This window comes from Bufo gargarizans, chromosome 1, assembly GCF_014858855.1.
Source record: "Bufo gargarizans isolate SCDJY-AF-19 chromosome 1, ASM1485885v1, whole genome shotgun sequence".
In the NCBI taxonomy this organism is placed as follows: domain Eukaryota; kingdom Metazoa; phylum Chordata; class Amphibia; order Anura; family Bufonidae; genus Bufo; species Bufo gargarizans.
This window is the reverse complement of record NC_058080.1, coordinates 404,458,201-404,482,105: the sequence shown is the minus strand read 5'-3', so window position 1 is coordinate 404,482,105 and position 23,905 is coordinate 404,458,201. Positions and strand designations below refer to the sequence as shown.

General features: G+C 43.0%; 1 protein-coding gene across 2 annotated transcripts in view; it reads left to right on the top strand.

The window, feature by feature from the left end:
- The window catches only part of TMOD1 (tropomodulin 1), a 149,011-nt gene that overhangs the window by 66,275 nt on the left and 58,831 nt on the right, over positions 1-23,905 (top strand). For both annotated transcript variants that reach the window (XM_044271325.1, XM_044271317.1), the window contains exons 3-4: positions 134-290; positions 14,142-14,261. In XM_044271325.1, the coding sequence (XP_044127260.1) occupies positions 134-290; positions 14,142-14,261 (277 nt within the window). The remainder of the gene's footprint in view (positions 1-133; positions 291-14,141; positions 14,262-23,905) is intronic.

Below are 23,905 nucleotides of genomic sequence, written 5' to 3'. Positions count from 1 at the left end.
ATTTATTATAACTAAAACATTTAAAAATCTCCACTACTGCTATGTGTCCGTGTCCCTTATATTGTGTTATAAATTACTATTGCACTTCCTGGTTTTAGTACAAGAGAAAATGTAAGGTTTTCTTTCTTTTTAGAATCAGTTGTTGCCTGTTGGCTTAAGGCAAAGGAACCAGACAAACAAAACCCCGACTGGACCCTTCCAGAGAGATGCCCTGCTAGGCCATTTAGAAAAGCAAGCTAATGAAATGAAAGACAGAGAAGATTTGGTGCCTTATACTGGAGAAAAACGAGGTATGTGTTGTGTCTGCTGGCAGACTTGGTGACAGCTATGTGAAGATGAAATGTAGCACGTCTAATAAAAGTCGTTGTGTAGACAATGCCTGGCTTCTTATTTGTTGAAAGAGCAGCTTTACCATGCTCTCTGTCTCATGATAAAGTAAGGTCATGACAGTGGCATATGTTGTGTTGGAGTTTTTTCATCTGTGTAAAAGTAACTAGTTAATAAAATGGTGAAGGTTGTACATTTGACTGTGAAGCTTTTTAAATTCACCCCTGTCCAGTCCAAGTTATATTTGTCCCTAGTGCATGGTTGATAGTGACAAAACAGGACTTTTCCTTTGTTCCCTTGTCTGGCAATCTCATCTTTCATAACTCCTCCTTAGAACAAGCCAGAAATAGACACTGCAACATTCCAGTCTTTTTGCTATTCACATTTGTCCTGGTCCTTATCTCTTAGGCCTCTTGCACACAAACTTTTTTTTTTTCAGTTTACATTCCATTTTTTGCATTTCGTATGCGGACCGTATACGGAACCATTAATTTTAATGGATCCGCAAAAAAAACGGAAGGTACTCCGTATGTCTTCCGTTTCCGTATTTTTTCCGTTCCGTTCAAAGATAGAACATGTCCTATTATTGTCCGCATAACGGACCGCAAGATACTGAAAATGCCATACGGTCGTGTGCAAGAGGTCTTAGGGTCCATTCACACGTCCGCAAAATGGGGCCGCATCCATTCTGCAATCTTGCAGAAACAGGTACGGACCCATTCATTTTCAGTGGGTCTGGAATGTGCTGTCCGCATCCGCATTTGAGGATCCGCACTTCCGGATTCGCACTTCCATTCCGCCAAAAAATAGAACATGTCCTATTCTTGTCCGCAATTGCGGACAAGAAAACACATTTTCTATGAGATTGCCGGCAATGTGTGTTTTGCAAAATTTGGAACGCACATTGCCGGTGTCCGTTTTTTGCCGATCCGCAATTAGCGGATCGGCAAAACACATACGGACGTGTGAATGGACCTTATTCTGAGGATCCTATGATACACAACTCTTATCTTACTTTAAAATGCACTTCAAAGGTTTCTAAAATTTCTTCACAGTCTGTGCATTTTATATGCTTGTAAAAGGATTTAAAGATTGTCTGCTATATTATTTTATTATCTGAAATAAATGAATGACAGAGAACCTAAAGATATGTTCAGGCTTTACAAAATGTTAGCTGCATATACCAGTAAAAAAAATAATTCCCACCTCTAAAAATGAATGTATTCCCTATACTTACTTTAACTAATTAAAACTTAATCTTTTTGTCTAATCTGTTTTTATTAGTGTCACGATCCCTACTGAATAGGTCACGTCACCGGGGTGAATTATACTAGTGAGCTCATCAAGTTGCCACATGAATTCCCACCCACCTATTCTAGATGACTGAATTATGCTAACTTACTCCCCTAGATTCTAACATCCCAATATTTTCTATCACAATAGCTGCCACCACCTATACTATAAGGCAATAGGGGCCTATACTCAGATATTCTCTCAACCCAAATTTAACACAGTAACACAGGTTATCTATATGGGACCTAAAATCCCCTGAAACACTGCTGGTAACGTTATTCCCTCCGAAAGAGCAAGTTCTATAAGACCACAAGGAAGGGACTTATTAATGTTTAAATTTATTACACAATAGTGCAGTTTAATACAAAAAGAAAGTGTCAGATAAAAGATAAAAACAAAATATACATACAATAACAATGCAGTCAGGGCCGTCTTTAACAAGGGGCAGCTGCCCCGGGCCCAGTTGCTCCTGGGGGGCCCAAGGCAGCTGCCTCTTGAGCCCTGCTAGCCTCTGCCCCGGGTGTCAGGCTGTCAGCTACACAGGGGGTGCTGCCATGCCATGCCTGCCGGCACTCCAAGCAACGTACTGTGAGAGCGGTAATTCTCTAGGACCTTAGATGACATCATCACCATGTGACCAGTAACCTAGGAATATTACTGGTCACATGGCTATGAGGTCATCAAGGTCCTTAACTGTGGAGCTTTTTTTGTGACGATTACATCAGAAAAAGGTGACAGGGGCTGTTATGCTAATATACTGTAAACTACTGTATAGTGGGGTGCTGTATACTGTGGGGGGCTGTATACTGTATGCTGTGGGTGCTGTATATTGTGGAGTGCTGTACTGTATAGTGTGGGGGGCTGTATACTGTGGGTGCTGTATATTGTGGAGTGCCATACTGCTGTACTGTACACTGGGGTACTGTATATTGTGGGTGCTGTATATTGTGGAGTTCAATACTGCTGTACTGTATACTGTGGGGGGCTGTATACTGTATACTGTGGGTGCTGTATATTGTGGAGTGCTATACTGCTGTACTGTATACTGTGGGGGGCTGTATACTGTGGGGGGCTGTATACTGTATACTGTGGGTGCTGTATAGTGTGGGGTGCTGTATACGGTGAGGTGTTATACTGCTCTACTGTATACTGTGAGGTGTTGTATACGGTGGGTTGCTGTATACTGTGGGCTGCTATACTGCATACTGTGTGGCGCTGTATACTATAGGGTGCTATACTGCATACTGTGGGTTGCTGTATACTATAGGGTGCTATACTGCATACTGTGTGGTGCTGTATACTATAGGGTGCTATACTGCATACTGTGGGGTGCTGGGGTGCACTGTAACACTAGGGTGAGCCAAGCCCTGGTCTCCTTCCTGCAGAGCGGTGCCCATTTCCAGCCTGAGCCCAGCTGCCTAGAGCACTGATCCTGAGCCGCTGGAGTCTTCAGAACTGGAAGTATTTACAGTCATTCACTGTACTCTACCAGATGTGTGGATTTTTTTTGTGTGTGTTGTGGTGGAGGGCGTGATTGTCTGCTAAGGTGTGGGAAGGCGGGATCCAGGGAGCCCAAGTAAATTTTTGCCCAGGGTCCAATCAATATTAAAGACGGCCCTGAATGCAGTGAACAGATAAAATAAACGGGATCAAATACGGAATATTGGCTTACTGAGATGCAGCAGTTAAATTCCGGCTGTGGGGACAGCTGAAGATATGGGCAGTCACTCCAAATGACGTGGATCCCCAAAATGGCTGACAACTACCTGTTCCCAAACACCCATTTTTATCCCCCCCTCAGCCAAGGGGTGGGCTGTGAGGGAACCTCCCTCCTTTCGGTCCGGCCTTCCGGGACGTCTGATATTATTCAGGTTTCTGTCCCACCTTCCCAGAAGACTGACTGAGGTGGCAATATGAATCACGGCGATTCCTCGCTGTATGACAGGGACTGCGGGTACAGGTATGATCCCATAATCTGAGTCGCTTTGTCCCGGTCATACAGACACCAAATATGATTGAGTTATGAATTCCAGAAGACCAGATCCTGGATACAGAGAAATGCCTCCTGTCCAGTATGGCGCGCATAGACTCCACCCGAAGCCCATGTCAGGCTGAACACAATTATTAGGGTTCTGAGGCTGTGGGTGCCATGAGGTCAGATTTATGGCTTCTGATATTATTTCATTCATCTTCTCAATGGCTTAGACCACCCACTGGTCTAGCAGCCAACATGTCTAGGGTGGCTGTGCATTTTAAGTATCCCCCTCCCATGTCTTCATTAGGATGTCCAAATGGTTTTCAATTAGCAGGCCTGTGCTAAATGGGGCTTCCCCTAATAATGTGGACCTTCTCATCTAGTCTTCAGACGCGCTGGCATCGAGAGGCACCATGTGCATTTGCCTAATAGATCAATTAGCCATTGCTATACATTTAGCTATCGATAATGTAAGTCTAGGAGAATATGAGATCTATCTATATATCTATCTATATATCTATCTACTTGGTTACACAAATTGATTAACAAGAGATACATAAATGGCAAACAATTGTAAAATAAAAAGGAGAAAACATAGAAAGTTCTGATACTTAGCAGTTGCATGGTAAAAGTCCTTTCCTCCCAGGAGATTTGGGCAGAATAATGGTGCACAAACTAATTCGATTAGATCTCCCACTCTGTGACACCCAAATATCCAGGGATTGCATGTTTATGCCTTTCCTCCAGGGGCAGGCTTGAGTGGAATTCCCCCCCACCTCTGACTCAGCTCCTCTGGCCAAGCTTCATTGCCCATGCAGCCGGCCCACTGGCCCTCTAGGGAACAGGTATGAAAATATCAAAAAGATATCTTCACCAGGGCAACTGGGAAACTACAGACCCCAGACCTTCTTCATAATTCATATCTCATCGTTCCGAGTCCTAGCATATCAAATGAGACACGTCCAGGATGCTCAGAAGATGAGATCCTTATTTTAAGAAGATGAAGGCGAGTTGATACACCATGTCTGGTGTCCATGCGATGCCCCCATCATACCAGATATGATGTGCTGGGTTTTGGAGACGTCAGCCCCATCCTGAACAAGTTATGAAGGATTACACTTATTGTTCATTCTCTGGTATGAAGCTCCCATGCTGACACACGGCGATGGAGAGTCTGCTGTCCCCTGTCCTGAGTGTGACCAGCAAAAGGGGCTATACTGGTTAGCATCTCTGTGCTAACTAACCCCCCGGGGCAGTTTGCTGTTTTCACAGGTATGAGGCAGACATCTCGGCACTATATGCAGCCTTCAACCAATTCATCAATGGCTGCTAACCTGGCAATACAGATACATAAATACATACTGTATATGAATGTGATTCACACTGGACTACGTTACACTACGACATATACCCATAAAACACATACGGTATCACAGCAATCATAATAACTAGGAATAAGGTGGTCCTTATTCCTGACAATTGGTTGTAGATTTTTTAATTCTGTTTTCTGCATGTTAATATGGAGTTGCTGTGTTGCTGAAGCTGCTGTTAAACACATTTAAGAAATGACTTAATGCAGGCATATGAATGACAGTGCCTTGAGTAAGTATTCACACCCCTTGAACTTTTAAAATTTTTCCCGTTAGGCTACTTTCACACTGGTGTTTTGGCTTTCCGTTTGTGAGATCCGTTCAGGGCTCTCACAAGCGGTCCAAAACGGTTTGGTTTTGCTCTAATGCATTCTGAATGGAAAAGGATCCGCTCAGAATGCATCAATTTGCCTCCGTTCAGTCACCTTTTCGCTCTGGAGGCGGACACCTGTCCCCCTGATGAAGCGGAGCCAAACAGATCCATCCTGGCACACAATGTAAGTCAATGGGGACAGATCCGTTTTCTCTGACACAATCTGGCACAATAGAAAACGGATCCGTCCCCCATTGACTTTCAGTGGTGTTGAAGACGGATCCGTCATGGCTATACTAGACATAATACAACCGGATATGTTCATGACGGATGCATGCGGTTGTATTATTGTAACAGAAGCTAGCCTTACACCCGCAAACTTAAAGGGGTTGTACGGGTTCAGAGCTAAACCCGGACATATCCATAATTTCACCCAGGCAGCCCCCCTGATGTTAGCATCAGAGCATTTCATGCTCCGATGTGCTCCCTTGCCCTGCTCTGGATTGCGCAGGGCAAGGGCTCTGTTATTTACAATAACACACTGCCGGGCGGAGGCCTCCGCTCAGCAGTGTGTTTGGTGACGTCACTTGCTCGGATGGGCGTGCTTTAGCGCTGCCCTAGCAGTTTTACAGGCTAGGATAGCGCTAAAGCCCTCCTATCAGTGCCGGTGATGTCACCGGGCTCACTGCTGGGCGGAAACCTCCGCCTGGCAGCCCCATGGAGAGCCCGGTACGTCACCGGAACTCCAGAAAATGCCTTTGCCCTGCGCGATTCCGCGCAGGGCAAAGGAGAGCATCAAAGCATGAACTGCTCTGATGCTCAAGTCAGGGAGCCTGGGTGAAAATGGGGATATGTCCGGGTTCAGCTCTGAACCCGGACAACCCCTTTAAAGCGGTCGTCTCACTTCAGCAAATAGAATTTATTATGTAGAGCAATTTAATATAAGACACTTACTAATGTATTGTGATTGTCCAAATTGTCTCCTTTGCTGTCTGGATTCATTTTTCCATCACATTATATACACTGCTGGTTTCCATGATTCTGACCACCCTGCAATCTATCAGCGATGCTTGCACTCTATAGGAAAAAGCACTAGCCTACGTCCACTCCATGGTCCTGGCCACCAGAGTGGCAAGCACGGGTACTGGATTACAGGGTGGTCATAACCATGGAAATGAGCAGTGTATAATGTGATGAAAAAATGAATCAAGCCAGTAAAGGAAGCAATGTGGATAATAACAATACATTAGTAAGTGGCTTATATGAACTTTCTCTACATGCTGAAGTGGCACAACCCATTTAAATGTATTTTATCAGGATTTTATGTGATAGACCAACACAAAGTAGCAAGTACAGTGGATATAAAAGTCTACACACCCCTGTTAAAATGTCAGGTTTCTGAATAATTTCAGAACTTTTTCCACCTTTAATGTCACCTATAAACTGTACCACTCAATTGAAAAACAAAACAATATCTTTTAGGTGGAGGGAAGAAAACGAAAAAAAAATAAAATGATGTGGTTGCATAAATGTGCACACCCTCTTATAACTGGGGATGTAGCTCTGTTTAGAATTAAGCAATCACATTCTAAATCATGGTAAATAGGAGTCAGCATACACCTGCCATCATTTAAAGTGCCTCAGATTAACCCCAAATAAAGTTCTGCTGTTCTAGTTGGTCTTTCCTGAAATTTTCTTAGTCGCATCCCACAGCAAAAGCCATGGTCCACAGAGAGCTTCCAAAGCATTAGAGGGATCTCATTGTTAAAAGGTATCAGTCAGGAGAAGGGTACAAAAGAATTTCCAAGGCATTAGATATACCATGGAACACAGTGAAGACAGTCATCATCAAGTTGAGAAAATATGGCACAACAGTGATATTACCAATGTCTGGGCTATGGGGTAGAGTGAAAAGACGAAAGCCTTTTCTTACGAAGAAAAACATCCAAGCCAGACTACATTTTGCAAAAACACATCTAAAGTCTCCAAAAAGAATATTGGGAAAAGGTGTTATGGTCTGATGAAACCAAGGTTGAACTTTTTGGCCATAATTCCAAAAGATATGTTTGGCAAAAACAACATTGCACATCACCAAAAGAACACCATACCCACAGTGAAGCATGGTGGTGGCAGCATCATGCTTTGGGGCTGTTTTTCTTCAGCTGGAACTGGGGCCTTAGTTAAGCTAGAGGGCATTCTGAACAGTTCCAAATACCAGTCAATATTGGCACAAAACCTTAAGGCTTCTGCTAGAAAGCTGAACATGAAGAGGAACTTCATCTTTCAGCATGACAACGACCCAAAGCATACATCCAAATCAACAAAGGAATGGCTTTACCAGAAGAAGAGTAAAGTTTTGGAATGGCCCAGCCAGAGCCCAGACCTGAATCCGATTGAAAATCTGTGGGGTGATCTGAAGAGGGCTGTGCACAGGAGATGCCCTCGCAATCTGACAGATTTGGAGTGTTTTTGCAAAGAAGAGTGGGCAAACCTTGCCAAGTCAAAATGTGCCATGCTGATAGACTCATACCCAAAAAGACTGAGTGCTGTAATACAATCAAAAGGTGCTTCAACAAAGTATTAGTTTAAGGGTCTGCACACTTATGCAACCATATTATTTTATTTTTATGTGTGTAGACTTTTTATATCCACTGTATGTGTGAAGTGAAAAGAAAATGATACATGGTTTTTAAAGTTTTTAATAAAAATCTAAAAAGTTTGAGTGCATTTGTATTAAGCCCCCTGTACTCTGACACCCCTAAATAAAATCCAGTATGACCAATTGCCCTCAGAAGTCACCTAATTAGAAAATAGAGTAATTTATGTGTGTGTGATTTATTCTCAGTATAACTAATGGAGTTCTGTGAAGGCCTCAGAGACTTGTTAGTGAACATAAGTGATCAAACAGTGTCATGAAAACCAAAGAACACACCAGACAGGTCAAGGATAAAGTTGTGTAAAGCAGGGTTAGGTTATAAAAAAATATCCCAAGCTCTGAACGTCTCACCAAGCAGTGTTCAATCCGTTATCTGTAAATTGAAGGAGTATGGCGCAACTGCAAACCTACCAAGACATGGCCATCCACCTAAACTGACAGCCCAGGCAAGGTGAGTACTAATTAGAGAAGCAGCCAAGAGGCTCGTGGTCAACCCATAAGACGTCCCATTTGGAGTTTGCCATAAGCCATGTAGGGAACACAGCAAATATGTGGAAGAAGGAGCTCTGCTCATATGAGACCAAAATTAAACTTTTTGGGCCTAAATGCAAAACGCCATGTGTGGCAGAAAATTAACACTGCACGTCACCCCAAACACACCATCCATCACTATGAAAAATGATGGTGGTGGTAGCATCATGCTGTGGGGATGCTTTTCTTCAGCAAGGACAGGGAGGCTGTCAGAGTTGATGGGAAGATGGATGGAGCTAAATACAGGGCAATGCTGGAGGAAAACCTGGTAGAGGCCACAAAAGACTTGAGACTGGGACAGATGTTCACCTTTCAGAAGAACAAAGACCCTAAACATACAGCCAGAGCTACAATGGGATGGTTGAGGCTACTTTGACACTAGCGTTTTGGCTTTCCGTTTGTGAGATCCGTTCAGGTTTCTCAAAAGCGGTCCAAAACGGATCAGTTTTGCCCTAATGCATTTTGACTTTCAATGGTGTTGAAGACGGATCAGTCATGGCTATAGAAGACATAATACAACCGGATCCGTTAATGACGGATGCATGCAGTTGTATTATTGTAACGGAAGCGTTTTTGCAGATCCATAAATGCTAGTGTGAAAGTAGCCTTAGATCAAAGCATATTCATGTGTTAGAATGTCCCAGTCAAAGTCCAGAGCTACATCCTAAGGGTTCATTCACACGTCTGTAAGTGTTTTGCGGATACGCAAATTGCAGATCCGCAAAACACGGACACTGGCAAAGTGCATTCCGCAATTTGCGGACCGCACATCGCCGGCACTATAATAGAAAATGCCTAATCTTGTCCGCAATTGCGAACAAGAATAGAACATGTTCTATTTTTTTTGCCGAAACGGAAGCACGGATGCGGAAGTGCGGATCCGCAAATTGGGGTGCAGATCCGCGGATGCGGACAGCACATTCTGGCCCCATTGAAAATGAATTGGTCTGCACCCATTCCGCAAAATTGCAGAAAGGATGCAAACCCATTTTGCGGACGTGTGAATGGACCCTAAATCCCATTAAGAATCTGTGGCAAGACTTGAAAAAAGCTGTTCACAATCTCTGTCCAATCTGACTGAGATTGAGCTATTATGCAAAGAAGAATGGGCAACAACTTCAGCCTCTAGATGTGCAAAGCTGATAGGGACATAACCCAAAAGACTTGCAGCTGTAGTTGCAGCAAAAGGTGGTCCTACAAAGTATTGACTCAGAGGGGCGGAATACACATGCACACCACACTTTCTAGATTTTTATTTATCAAACATTTTGAAAACCATATACTATTTTCTTTTCACTTCACACATAGTCGCTACTTTGTGTTGGTCTATCACATAAAATATATTTAAGTTTGAGGGTGTAACATGAACAAATGTGGAAAAGTTTAAGGGGTGTGACTACTTTTTCAAGGCACTGTATAGGAACCTGTAAATGAGAGGACTTCTTTTGGAGATTGTTGAAGGCATACTATGTGACCTGTACATAAAAAAAAAAATCACAAAACATACTTAAAAATATATTTAACATAAAAACTTGATTTATTGTGTACCTCCAACAACTTTGCATAAATCTATATTAAGAATATAACAAATTTTCCAAAACAGATGCATTTTTCTCCAATTTTGAGCGACTACTTTTCCCTCCTCCCTGCCTCCTGCATTTATCATTTGTTCTCACTTCACTATTTAACATCTGTCTTCAGAAAGGCAGGGAAAGAGGAGATAGATTTTAAATTTCCCTTAGAGATCAGTTTACAGCTGTTAACCATAGAAGTCTATGAAGAGGTGAGAACAAGAGAGCAACTGCAGAGTGAGAGAGACACACACATAGATGTAATGCTGCTAGTTCTCACCCCAGTACTTTATTCACCTCTAAACTGCTCAGTAATGCTATATAATGTCATCCAGAGTTATATAAGAGCAGGATCTTCTCCTCTCTCTGTCTACTGTGTATAGGAGACATCTTAAAGGGGACCTTTTACCTGATTTTATTGAGATAAGTACCTGTACTTGCGGGGTACCCTCCGCTGATGCTGCTACCTTGCCTGTTTTGTTAAAACAGCGCTCCTACGCCACACTGTGTCACCCGGTATTTTTCCCACTCAATATGCAAATACTGAGCATCAGAGCAATGGGGAGGAAACGCAGTCTTTCTCTGTAGGCGTCTCCTTCTCCCCTGGCTGTAAAGCTGTCCAATCGCAGAGCAGAGCGTCACAGCCAGGGAGTAAAAACCTCCCTGGCTGTGACGCTCTGCGCTGTGATTGGACAGCTTTACAGCCAGGGGAGAAGGAGATGCACACAGAGAAAGACTGCGTCTCCTCCCCATTGCTCCGTTGCTCAGTATTTGCATACTGAGCGGGGAAAATACTGGGGGGCACAGCGCGGTGTAGGAGCGCTATTTTAATAAAACAGGCAAGGTGACAGCATCAGCGGGGGTACCCCGCAAGTACAGGTACTTATCTCAATTAATAAAATCAGGTGAAAGGTCCTCTTTAAGAAAGGTCTCCAGGCTTGCCATGACTGTATGCTTACTACCCTGTGCCACAGACACAAGGTAATAGACAGCCTATGAGTTTTACATTTGTAGGTTATAATCCTTTAGTACTATTAACTATATCAAAACATCAGCAATTAAATGATCACAATTTTAAGTCCCTTAGAGGGGCTAAAAAAATCATTCAATACATTTAATATAAGTATAATAAAAAACATAAGTGTTTCTTTTTGATAAACGTGGCTTTATTTTGTAAAAGTGGTAAAACACACAAACACATATGGTATCACCGTAATTATAACTACACACATATTAAAGTTAACATGTGCTATTTGGTTACCACGGCAGTCTGCGAACCTAACATAGCCCCCAAGGCCTGCCATGGTGCTTTTATGCCCCTTAGGTTGTGCCACAGACATAATGTTTTGTGCAAAGCTGTTCCTCCCAACAAATCCGATGAATGAAGCCTCCTGCACAAATGTGAGTAGAGCCCTAATTAGTCTGAATATTTGTTATCCTTTAGGAACATGGAAAACAACATCTAAACAGGTTTTGGACATGTGTAACATCTTGTAAACATATGTCACCATTTTTTATTAAAGGGAGTCTGTCGTTCAGCTGATTGGTCTGGTCGCCACTCTATTCCGACTTTGTGGCTCCCTTCACTGGACTTCCAGTCCCCGTCTGTCAACTTCTGCTCCAGCCAGTGACTAGACTCAGAGCAAATTTCCATAAGCAGCACAGGACAACCCTTTTAAAGGCTATGTACACCTTTGGGGATAATTTATTTTTACATTATTGCATTGTACTCATTTTGAAAAAAAAAAAATTTCAGTTGGTCTTTAAAAAAAATATGGATCCTTTTTTTCTGTACACAGCTGAGATGCTCTAGTACAGGGATGCTCAACCTGCGGCCCTCCAGCTGTTGTAAAAGTACAACTATCGTCATGCTCGGCTGCAGACTGATAACTGTAGGCTTTCCGAGCATGCTGGGAGTTGTAGTTTTGCAACAACTAGAGGGCCACAGGTTGAGCATCCCTGCTCTAGTAGTTGCCTTTGGATTTTCTCTCTTTTCTGTCAGTCAGGGAGCTGACAGGCTCTTTATCTCTGCTCTCTGACATGATACATGCTTATTTAAGCTTAGTTATTATGTTACTGATAAGAATGTAGCTTAAATAAGTGTTTATGACCCTTAGAGATAAGGGCTATTAGATGACCAAAGTGAAAGTGCCAGTCACACAGCTAGAAAAACAGTTAAAGGGGTTATCTGACCCCTGAAATTCCCCCCCCCCATATGCCCGGGCCCTCACAATGTATTGACCTCGCTCTCTGGCACCCGAGTCACTTCTGAAGCCACTGCTGCATCTCCCTTTCACGTGGATGAAAACATTGGGGAAAGGGGGGTCATTTAATGCAGCCAATGGCAGTCGGTGATGAGAATGAGCCTCTCTAGCATTGCGGATGATGCTAGGGAGGCTCGTCCCCGTCACAGCCTGCTGTTGGCTGATACCCCCCCGCACGACGAAGGATCTTCATAAGTGAAGTGGGTGTCGGGAGCGAGGTAAGTACATTGTGTGTGATGGCCCCAGGCATATTAACTCTTTGTGACAGAACGGCTCATAATTTTTAATAAAGGCCAATTGAAAAAATTATTTTTAGCCAAAATGAGTAAAATGCAATCCTTAACTAAAAATGCCTCCAAAGGTGTACATAGCCTTTAAGTCTTAAAAAAAACCTTTAATCTTTAAAGGTGAACATATGCTTTAGCAACAAATACCTTTTAGATTCTTAAAATGTATTCACATATTGCCTCACAATCAGACTGTGCTGTGGAACTATCCTTATAATCTGGAGGAAAATCTGCATATTTGATAATCCGCAGCATTCTACAGTTTTTTTATGATTATGAATCTAGTATGTTAAAATCCCCTTCACTTAAACATTGTACTGCACCTTTTTGCAAAACTCTTGTACAAACCCCACTATCATAATTCAGCAACAAATATGCAGAGTCTGAACCCAGCCATAGGCGTGACTCAGACAGAACTATTTTTAACCCAAGTGCACAATAGACAGTACATAGAAAGTACATTGATCCATAGAAGTAAATGATCTGTGTTTCACAGAACACAGATCTGGAGACCATTGGACACAATTGTCTCCAGCGATTTCCTATGCAAAGTGCAGATTAACCTTCATCTGTCTGGAGTTGTTTTTTATGCAGTTTAATAAAAGTTAGGCAAACAAACTTTAGCCTCTCTAACACACACATTCTTATGAATATAATCCTCCTAGTTACTAACCTAATTCCAAAATTAGTCATGTAAAATCCAGAATAAGATATAGTAGTCCCTCAAGTTACAATATTAATTGGTTCCAGGACCAGGGCCGTCTTTAATATTGAATGGAACCTGGGCAGGAATTTACTTGGGCAGCCTGGATCCCGCCTTCCCACACCCTAACATGCAATCATGCCCTCCACCACAACACACACACACCTCGTAGAGTAGTAAACTTTAAGAAATGATGAGTGGCCACTAGAGGTGTTCCTTGGCAGTAATGTAAATACTGTCTTTTTTTATGAAAAGGCAGTGTTTACATTAAAAAGCTTGCAGAGACATGCTATAGACACCAGAACTACTATGTTCAGCTGTTGTGGTTCTGGTGACTATAGTGTCCCTTAATATATATAAAAAAAAATATGAATCTGCACAAAAGTATCAAACAAAATGGCTGTATCATTATATATATTTTTTTTTTAAATAAGCAGATAACTAAGACAGATTAAACATGCCCTTACCTATAACAGTCAGGAATAGCTGCTAACTAGCAACTAATATAGCTGTTTTACCAAAGAAATGGTCTTGATTGGTTGGATCTCAGTCTGAAACATTGTATGTTGAGTCTAGTTTCAATTTACGATGGGTCAGAAAAGACCATTGTATGTTGAAAATATTGTATCCTGAGGCCATTGTATCTTGAGGGATCACTGTATTTTCATCATGACTAGTGGATGATTGAGGTTAAGAGTGTGTTTCAGTAAGTAACTAAATCCAATTCTGCATGTCTGTGTGTAAATAGGAGCATTTGTCAGTGCAACTGAATAATGTTTATATATGTTAAGAAGAACATTTATACATATAAAAGTAAGTTTATTATTATTATTTATTATATTATTCTTCAGGAAAACCTTGGATTCCCAAGATGAAACCAGTAGATCCTGTTTTAGAAAGTGTCACTCTTGAACCAGAACTGGAGGAAGCATTGGCCAATGCCTCTGATGCTGAGTTGTGTGACATTGCGGGTAAGTATGAGCCTAATCTTTGAAGAAAGCAAAGACTGTGAGAGAATTTAATCTACTTTAACTGTTTCCCACTCTACAACGCAATAGTATGTTGCAATGGGAAGGTAGTTAATGCTTGCTAACTGTTACGGCTTGGGCCCAGGAGCTGTGCGGCATCACTTGGGTGCTTACTGTGTTACGCTGCTCTAACAGCATTTGGCAGGGCTGACATAATTCACTGCAATACAGGGGCATTCGGATGATGTTGGGTTCAAGTCCCCTGCTAGGAAAAAGGTAAAAAATAAAGTGCTTGGAAAAAAATCAATTAATAAAAATTAAAAATCACTTTTTCGCTTACAAGCAACTACCTTTTTTATTTTTGAAAAAAAAATATATTGATATTGCTGATTCTCTAATGACCCATACAATAAAACGATAACATTATTTAACCCATATGGTGAACATTGTAAAACAAGCAAATCAAGCCCTCGCAGCGACACAAAATGTAAATTATTATGCAAAGTAGGAAAACAGGATTTAAATTCCAGCATTGTATCATGTTATTTATACCGCACGGTGAAAAAACTAAATCCAAAACACAATGGTAGAATTGCTGTGTTTTTCCATGCCATCACCTCCAAAAAATATCAAAAAATCATACAATACCTTGATGTAACCCAAAAATGGTGGCATTTAAAAATATAACTCGTCCTGCGAGATACAAGCCTTATGTGTCTTATAATGTCAATGTAAAAATAAAAATGTTCTGGCTTATCAAATGTGGAGAAGAAAACAAATTTAAAAGAGCCACGGCCCAAAGTTCAGAGTGACCAGCCTCTTTAGGGTAATTATTTTAGTATCTGTTTATACAATAATCCTTGGCTACGAACAAGAAAGAGAAAGCCGGGGAATAGCGTAGACAGACAGTAAAAACGTCTCAAATCCACAGTAGCACTTATGGCCACTTAATGGTAAAATGGTGATCAGCGGTTTGTAAATGTATTACCAAGGATCAGTACAAACCTTGCTGCTAACATAATTAATCAAAGCGATAATTGGCCAGTGTATGCAGGACAACTACTTAGGCTACATTCACACGAACAGGAAAAATGGCTGTGTGCCATTTAGGGTATATTTTTTTCCTGGATCCGAATAAACGGAACCCACGGAATGGAATCACGGAATCGGAGAGCACCATAAGTGCAGTCTGAATATTTGCGGAATCCATTGAAATGAATGGATCCGAATAACGTTCAGTTTTTTTTTTCGGAACGGATGCGGAATACAAAAATAAACGTGTGAATGGACCCTTATGGAAGCTCTCACTAGTATGCAGGTGTCTCGTCAGTGTAGAGTATAGCACTAGAGTGAAAACTACATCTTGTCCTGCAAAAAACAAACCCACATACGGCTACATTGACAGAAAAATGAATAAATTATGGCTCCTATAATGCGTTGATAAGAAAAAAAAAATTTGCACCAAATTATAAATATTTGGTATCACTGTAATAGTACTGTCCCATACAATAAAAGTGACATAATATTTATATCGCACGGTGAACATCGTATATTTAAAACGCAAAAACAATGGGGACATTGCATATTTTTCCATTGCCACGCCCAGATCAAAATAAATGGCCAACAAAGAGGGTTATCAGACAAACCTGTCTCCAAATCACCTGGATTAATGAAATGCACTGGATCAAAGAGGTGATCCCGCTGAGCAAAAGTAGATTATAATCTACTTTTAATGATGATATGAAGTCCCCATGAGCGGATTAGGTCTGGATGCGTTGTGGATGCGTTTAGTGAAAAATGCGTGATTTCGCAAGCAAGTTCATTCAGTTTTGTTTGCAATCTCGTTCATTTTTTTTTTTAGTTTTTATCGCGCGGGTGCAATGAGATTTAATGCGTTTTCCAGGCGCGTGATAAAAAAAGGAATGTTTACAAACAACATCTCTTAGCAACCATCAGTGAAAAACGTATCGCATCTGCACTCACTCATTTTCACGCATCCCCATTCACTTCTATGGGGCCAGTGTTGTGTGAAAATCGCAGAATATAGAACATGCTGCGATTTTCACGCAACGCACAAGTGATGTGTGAAAACCAACGCTAATGTACACAGACCCGTTGAAATTAATGGGCTCGGATTCCGTGCGGGCGCAATGCCTTTGCATCACGCATTGCACCTGCTCGGAATACTCGCTCATGTAAAACACCTTATCAGTCTGACCCAAATCACAGATATGTGGAATTGTGGAGTCACTCAGGGCAGTGATGACCCAATTCATTAGCCATCCATCAACCAGCCTCAGATAAAACATGTCAGCAATATATAAGGGTGGGGGGAGAAGGAAATAAAGGGACTGTCTTAACCTTTAGGACCCTGCCATTTTTCACCTTAAGGACCAGGCCACTTTTTGCAAATCTGACGTGTCACTGTCACGGGGAAAATCCTCAGCCGTGCGATGCCCGATGATGTAGGCTGCTCGGCTAGGAAAACAGGATTAGGGAGCAGGTCACCTCCTAACGCGTCCCTAACCTGACCCTAACTCCTAGCTGCATGGGCCGACCTTTAAGGTAGGAGGACCCATGCTCAGGAACCTCGGATCCCTAACTAAGATCACACTGTGGCTGTTGCCGCAGGCAACGACATGGGTGGCAGCCGTCCTGGGAGACAGCCCGAAGGCCGGGACACTGCCACCACATGTACATCATACCAAACGTTGCCACGGGCAGCCACAGTGAAAGGAAGATGTCCGTGCGCACCAAACATAAAACACAGTGCACACCAGACATACAAAAGTGCATACACACGCACACAACTCCAAGGGAACCGCACACATCACTGTTGTCCGCGGCAACATCATCATGCCTCAAGCTGCGGTTGAAACAACAACCCAAACCGCGGGCAACTGTATGCGGCTCCCAAGGAGTCACGGCCATAACCGTGGCCGTGACACTCCCACCCCTCAAAGCCCCCCACCAAAAAAAAAACAAGTGAGGAACTCACACAAGGGGATGGAAGAAGGGGACGTCCACTCTTCAGACATGGTTCCCAGAAAGTCGCTGTCAGCTGCATCCTCTCCCAGCACAACTAGCCAGTCCGACGAGGCCTGCAGCCCGCACCAGCGACACAGGGGAGAGAACCACTGAGAGATGGACGAGGGGACTCTCCACTCACGTCCCCACTCCAGTCGCTGCCAGCAGACACTCCTAACCGGCACGCAGCCGGACCACTAACGGAATGCTGCCAGCAAACGACCAGAGATGGGAACATGGAGAGGGACGAGGGATCATCAATACGGACGCGGAAGGTAAGGTGGCGGGGAAAAAGCCACCAACCACGCCGTTAACAGTGATCCCCGAAGACGCTCTCCCTCCGGAGAACGCGCATGCAGGCCACAAGAGGATGGCACTGCATGCTGCACCCTCTTTCGAAGGTGTGCACCCGCACACCAAACAAACACCACGGTGCAATATAATCAGGGGGACGCCAAACGAGGCAACGGTGAAGGGATGGCGAGGAACGCCACTCACCGCGCCGTCAGAGGCGAAACCCCCAGAACGCTCTCCCTCCGAAGAGCGCGCATGTACCCCTTCCGCAGACGGCGGTACATGCTTCACACAACTCCAAGGGAACCGCACACATCACTGTTGTCCGCGGCAACCGCACTTGAGGCAAACAACATCATGCCTCAAGCTGCGGTTGAAACAACAACCCAAACCGCGGGCAACTGTATGCGGCTCCCAAGGAGTCACGGCCATAACCGTGGCCGTGACAGTCACTTTATATAGTGATAACTTTAAAACGCTTACTTATCCAAGCCATTCTGAGATTGTTTTCTGATCACATATTGTACTTCATGACAGTGGTAAATTTGAGTCAAAATATAACATTTTTATTTATAACAAAATACCAAATTTACCCAAAAATAAAAAAAAATCGCAATTTTCTAAATTTTTATTTCTCTGCTTTTAAAACAGATAGTGTTGTCTCCTAAAATAGTTACTATAATATAACAACAAATAAATAAATGTAAATAATTACTTTCTATAAGTCTACTTCATGTTTGGATCATTTTGTAAATGAAATTTTCTTTTTGGGGGACGTTAGAAGGCTTAGAAGTTTAGAAGCAAATCTTGAAATCTTTCAGAAAAATTTCAAAACCTACTTTTTAAGGACCAGTTCAGGTCTGAAGTCACTTTGTGGGGCTTACCACCCATAAATGGCCCCATTTTAGAAACTACACTACTCAAGGTATTCAAAACTGATTTTACAAACGTTTTGTTAACCCTTTAGGTGTTCCACAAGAATTAAATGAAAATGTAGATGAAATTTCAGAATTTCACTTTTTTGGCAGATTTTCTGTTTAAATTTTTTTTCCCACTAACAAAGCAAGGGTTAACAGCCAAACAAAACTCAATATTTATTACCCTGATTCTGTAGTTTACAGAAATACTCCATATGTGGTCATGAACTGCTGTACGGGCATACGGCAGGGCGCAGAAGGAAAGGAGCGCCTTATGGTTTTTTGGAGGGCAGATTTCACTGGGATCATTTTAAGTTGTCATGTCACATTTGAATACCCCCTGATGCACCCCTAGAGTAGAAACTACAAAAAAGTGACCCCATTTTGGAAACTACGGGATAAGGTGGCAGTTTTGTTGGTACTATTTTAGGGTACATAAGATTTTTTTGGGGGGGGGGCATACGCCTTTTTGATCGCCTGGTGTTGCACTTTTAATGATGTAAGGTGACAAAAAAAGTTTTTTAAAGAAGTTTTTATTTTATTTTTTTGACGGTGTTCACCTGAGGGGTTAGGTCATGTGATATTATTATAGAGTCAGTTGATACGGACGTGGCAATACCTTATACAGACGTGGACAAAATTGTTGGTACCCTTTGGTCAATGAAAGAAAAAGTCACAATGGTCACAGAAATAACTTTAATCTGACAAAAGTAATAATAAATTAAAATTCTATAAATGTTAACCAATGAAAGTCAGACATTGTTTTTCAACCATGCTTCAACAGAATTATGTAAAAAAATAAACTCATGAAACAGGCATGGACAAAAATGATGGTACCCCTAGAAAACACAGAACATAATGTGACCAAAGGGACATGTTAATTCAAGGTGTGTCCACTAATTAGCATCACAGGTGTCTACAACCTTGTAATCAGCCATTGGGCCTATATATATGGCTCCAGGTAATCACTGTGTTGTTTGGTGATATGGTGTGTACCACACTCGACATGGACCAGAGGAAGCAAAGGAAAGAGCTGTCTCAAGAGATCAGAAAGAAAATTATAGACAAGCATGTTAAAGGTAAAGGCTATAAGACCATCTCCAAGCAACTAGATGTTCCTGTGAGTACAGTTGCACATATTATTCATAAGTTTAAGATCCATGGGACTGTAGCCAACCTCCCTGGACGTGGCCGCAGGAGGAAAATTGATGACAAATCTAAGAGACGGATAATCCGAATGGTAACAAAAGAGCCTAGAAAGACTTCTAAAGAGATTCAAGGTGAACTTCATGCTCAAGGAACATCAGTGTCAGATCGCACCATCCGTCGTTGTTTGAGCCAAAGTGGACTACATGGGAGACGACCAAGGAGGACACCATTGTTGAAAACGAATCATAAAAAAGCAAGACTGGAATATGCCAAACTACATGTTGACAAGCCACAAAGCTTCTGGGAGAATGTCCTGTGGACAGATGAGACAAAAATCGAAGTTTTTGCCAAGGCACATCAGCTGTATGTTCACAGACGAAAAAATGAAGCATATCAAGAAAAGAACACTGTCCCTACTGTGAAACATGGAGGAGGCTCTGTTATGTTCTGGGGCTGCTTTGCTGCGTCTGGCACAGGGTGTCTTGAATCTGTGCAGGGTACAATGAAATCTCAAGACTATCAAGGAATTCTAGAGAGAAATGTACTAGCCAGTGTCAGAAAGCTTGGTCTCAGTCGCAGGTCATGGGTCTTGCAACAGGACAATGACCCAAAACACACCGCTAAAAACACCCAAGAATGGCTAAGAGGAAAAAATTGGACTATTCTAAAGTGGCCTTCTATGAGCCCTGACCTCAATCCTATTGAGCATCTTTGGAAGGAGCTGAAACATGCAGTCTGGAAAAGGCACCCTTCAAACCGGACACAACTGGAGCAGTTTGCTCATGAGGAGTGGGCCAAAATACCTGCTGAGAGGTGCAGATGTCTCATTGACAGTTACAGGAAGCGTTTGATTGCAGTGATTGCCTCAAAAGGTTGCGCAACAAAATATTAAGTTAGGGGTACCATCATTTTTGTCCATGCCTGTTTCATGAGTTTATTTTTTTACATAATTCTGTTGAAGCATGGTTGAAAAACAATGTCTGACTTTCATTGGTTAACATTTATAGAATTTTAATTTATTATTACTTTTGTCAGATTAAAGTTATTTCTGTGACCATTGTGACTTTTTCTTTCATTGACCAAAGGGTACCAACAATTTTGTCCACGTCTGTATGTCTACTATTTTTACATTTTTTTTTAACTTTCTTTTGGGAAAAGGATGTTTTTTTTCATTTGAAACAAAAAAATAATTGTTCAACTTTTATTTTTAACTTTTTTTTTAACTTTTTTTTGTCCCACTCTGGAACTTCAACTTTTGGTGGTCTGATCCCCTTTACAATACATTACAATACTTCTGTATTGTAATGCATTGGCTGTAAGTGTATTACACAGTGTAATACACTTACAGCCTTCCTGCCTGTGAGATCCAGGGGGCTGGATCTCACAGACTGTCATGGAAGGCAACTAGCATTTAAATTTTGGAAAATTTGGGGGGGGGGGGGGGGGGGGGTTCTATCGTATAATCGTTGATACACCTGCCTACACAGGGTTCTCTAACGAATATTGTACTTGTTCGCATCAACAATTTCACAGGCGTTGAACAAGCATTTTTGGTCAGATCGCTCAGTCGAAACATTTACATGCCATGATTCTCTTCCATCACTTGTGTTCAAATCGTAACAGTTATCTTCTCGTCTAAATCCACCTTTACTGGATTCTGTAGATCTTTATGTGTCCCCATGGGTGGTAATCAAACCAATATCATGCAGGGAAGGAAAGGAAACATTCCCTATTATGCCCTGTCCAAGCTGATAAGGGAAACAAGCCCCCATCGGGAACCTACCCCTAGTATGCAATCCTTGGGGATGCCTGTACTGGTGGAAACAGTAGATCCACACTAGGAATCTGTCACGGTGGGGAGTGGGGGAAACCCCCCTACAGTACAATGTGGAGCAGACCGACAAGCAACTAGGCTAGAGGCTGGGATAAAGTAGCAGGTCACCTCCTATTGAATCCCTAATCCTCGCCCTAACTCCTCACCGTATGAGCGGACCTGGATGGTAGGATGGCTCATACCCAGGAAACCTATGACCCTAGGTCGCCCTGATAATCCCTCAAATAAAGAAAGGGCAGAGACGACACGGATGAACAGGAGTCTCCACCGGCCTAGCTGCAAGGAAAAAGTGGAGACCGTATACAGTAACTGGATCGGCAGGTAAGCACACCATACAACACACTTACCTGCCGCAGCAACACCGACTGGAACCCGAGCATGAGTACTGGTGCCCACACATCATACAGGACACAGTACAAACAACCACATCCAGGTATCCAGCACACCAGTTACTGCCTGGACCCCCATGCAAACAGGATGCATGGCGGCCCCAGGCAGAGCTGCATACAGACTTGTAGTTACCCTGAGGGGGAACCCTGACACCCCCTTCTGGAGGAAACAATTATAGATAGGGGAATGTCTAGCAAACATGCTGGACACTAAACACCACCAGACATGTAACAACGACCAGACATAACACCTACCCATACAAACTACACCACACATAAAGTAGGGTAGTGAAGGGAATAAGACACAGGGATGACATAGGAGAGACATTGCTAAGACCTTGATGTTCCACAAGGTGGCCCCTTAAGAACTGGGCAGATGGAATAAGATGGACAAGAGCTCCAGCACACACCTAGGCTGGAGGAGAACTGACTCCAGCCTGTCAGCCACAGGCAATATACCGTAAACACCAAATGGCCACACCCAGCCAGGAAGTTAACCCCTCCAGCACTAGACAGGGAAGGAACTAAGATATAAGGGGCAGTGCACACACATGCTGGCAACAGCATGCACGGCTAACGTGTCACGGCGTACAGCAACAAAACCATGACACAGCTGTGGCAGAATCTAAAAAGATGGTGTGTCTAAGGCTAGTTTCACAGGCTGTTCCAGCAGAGAGTAGCCTGCCGGAGATGTCGGGATCTGTTGCTGTTGGGCGCTCTCGGCATGTTTGCCGGATTGCGTCTGGATGTCCACCAGACCCCATTGTAATAAATGGGACCAAATGGAATTCTGGCAGTGACAGATCTGGCCAAATGCAGATGTGAAACAGGCCTAAGTTTCTACATGTTTCATCTGAGTAACCTCCCAGACTGATCAGGAGACATAGTAGAGTTTCTCAACTCTGGTCCTCCGGAAATCCTGAAAACATGACTGGTTGGTGGGTCCTGAGGACCAGAGTTGAGAAACCCTGGAGTAGAGGGTACAGACAAATGATCTTCTATGCGGCCCTCAGTGATGCTATCTATGGATAGCTTTAGACTTATTGTTAGGTAGAACAATATTTTTTGTACTCGGACTAAGTTTTTCTTCAGGTTGAAAAAACTGGTGTGTTTCTACATGAAAAGCAACTCAGTCCCAATCCAAAACACCTTTTTTATTATTTATTTTTAACCACCATTAATTCCAGGGTGCTGTATCTAAAAAGGTGTATACGCAGGAAGTTTCCGGTTCCGGCGCTAGCATGTAAAGACGCTGGAGACTGCTGCTCCGTTCCACCGCCGAGTATATCTGCTAACATTGCTTCGTTGGGAGTCGTTAGAGGGCCGCTGCTAGTGAAGTGGAGCCCTGGAGGGTGTCTGGATCGTTACCTGCTAAGAAGTGGACAGAAATCTATTCCCCAGGCGGCAGCCGGCACTGACAGCGCGGATGGGACCTGTCCCAAGATGGCGCCGTTTCCTCCCCCCTCGCCGAAGCCTGCGTCTTCTGAAGAACAAGACGCCCAGATTGTTAACACGCAGCTGAATCTGTTTGAAACCTCCGGTAAGACGATTGATGTTAAGACTTTGGCCATTGAAGTGGCGAAACAACTGGCCCCCGATATTATAGCCTCTTTATCTACCACCCTGCAAGCTGCGCTAAATAAACTAAAGGAGGAGGTGGACTTACAGGACCACAGGGTGTCCAAGGTGGAACAACGGGTGGCTTGCATGGAGGAGGAGGCGACGGACACCGCACAGAGGATGCGGGAACTATATCAGCTGGCAGAGAAATTGAACGACCGCGTTGAGGAGCTTGAAAATAGGTCCAGACGCAGCAATCTGCGCTTGGTCGGGGTGCCTGAATCGGTGCCGGTGGCAGAACTTCGCAGAGTCTTTGAAGTTTAACTGCCGCAGGCCTTGGGGCTCCAGGGCGGCAGAAGGAAGGTGGAGAGGGCCCACAGAGTGGGACCCTGGAGAGATCAAGTTTTATCTGCTAACACCAAAGCTGACCAGAGGCCAAGGCAGGCGATTTGCAAGTATCTGGACTATTCTGATAAG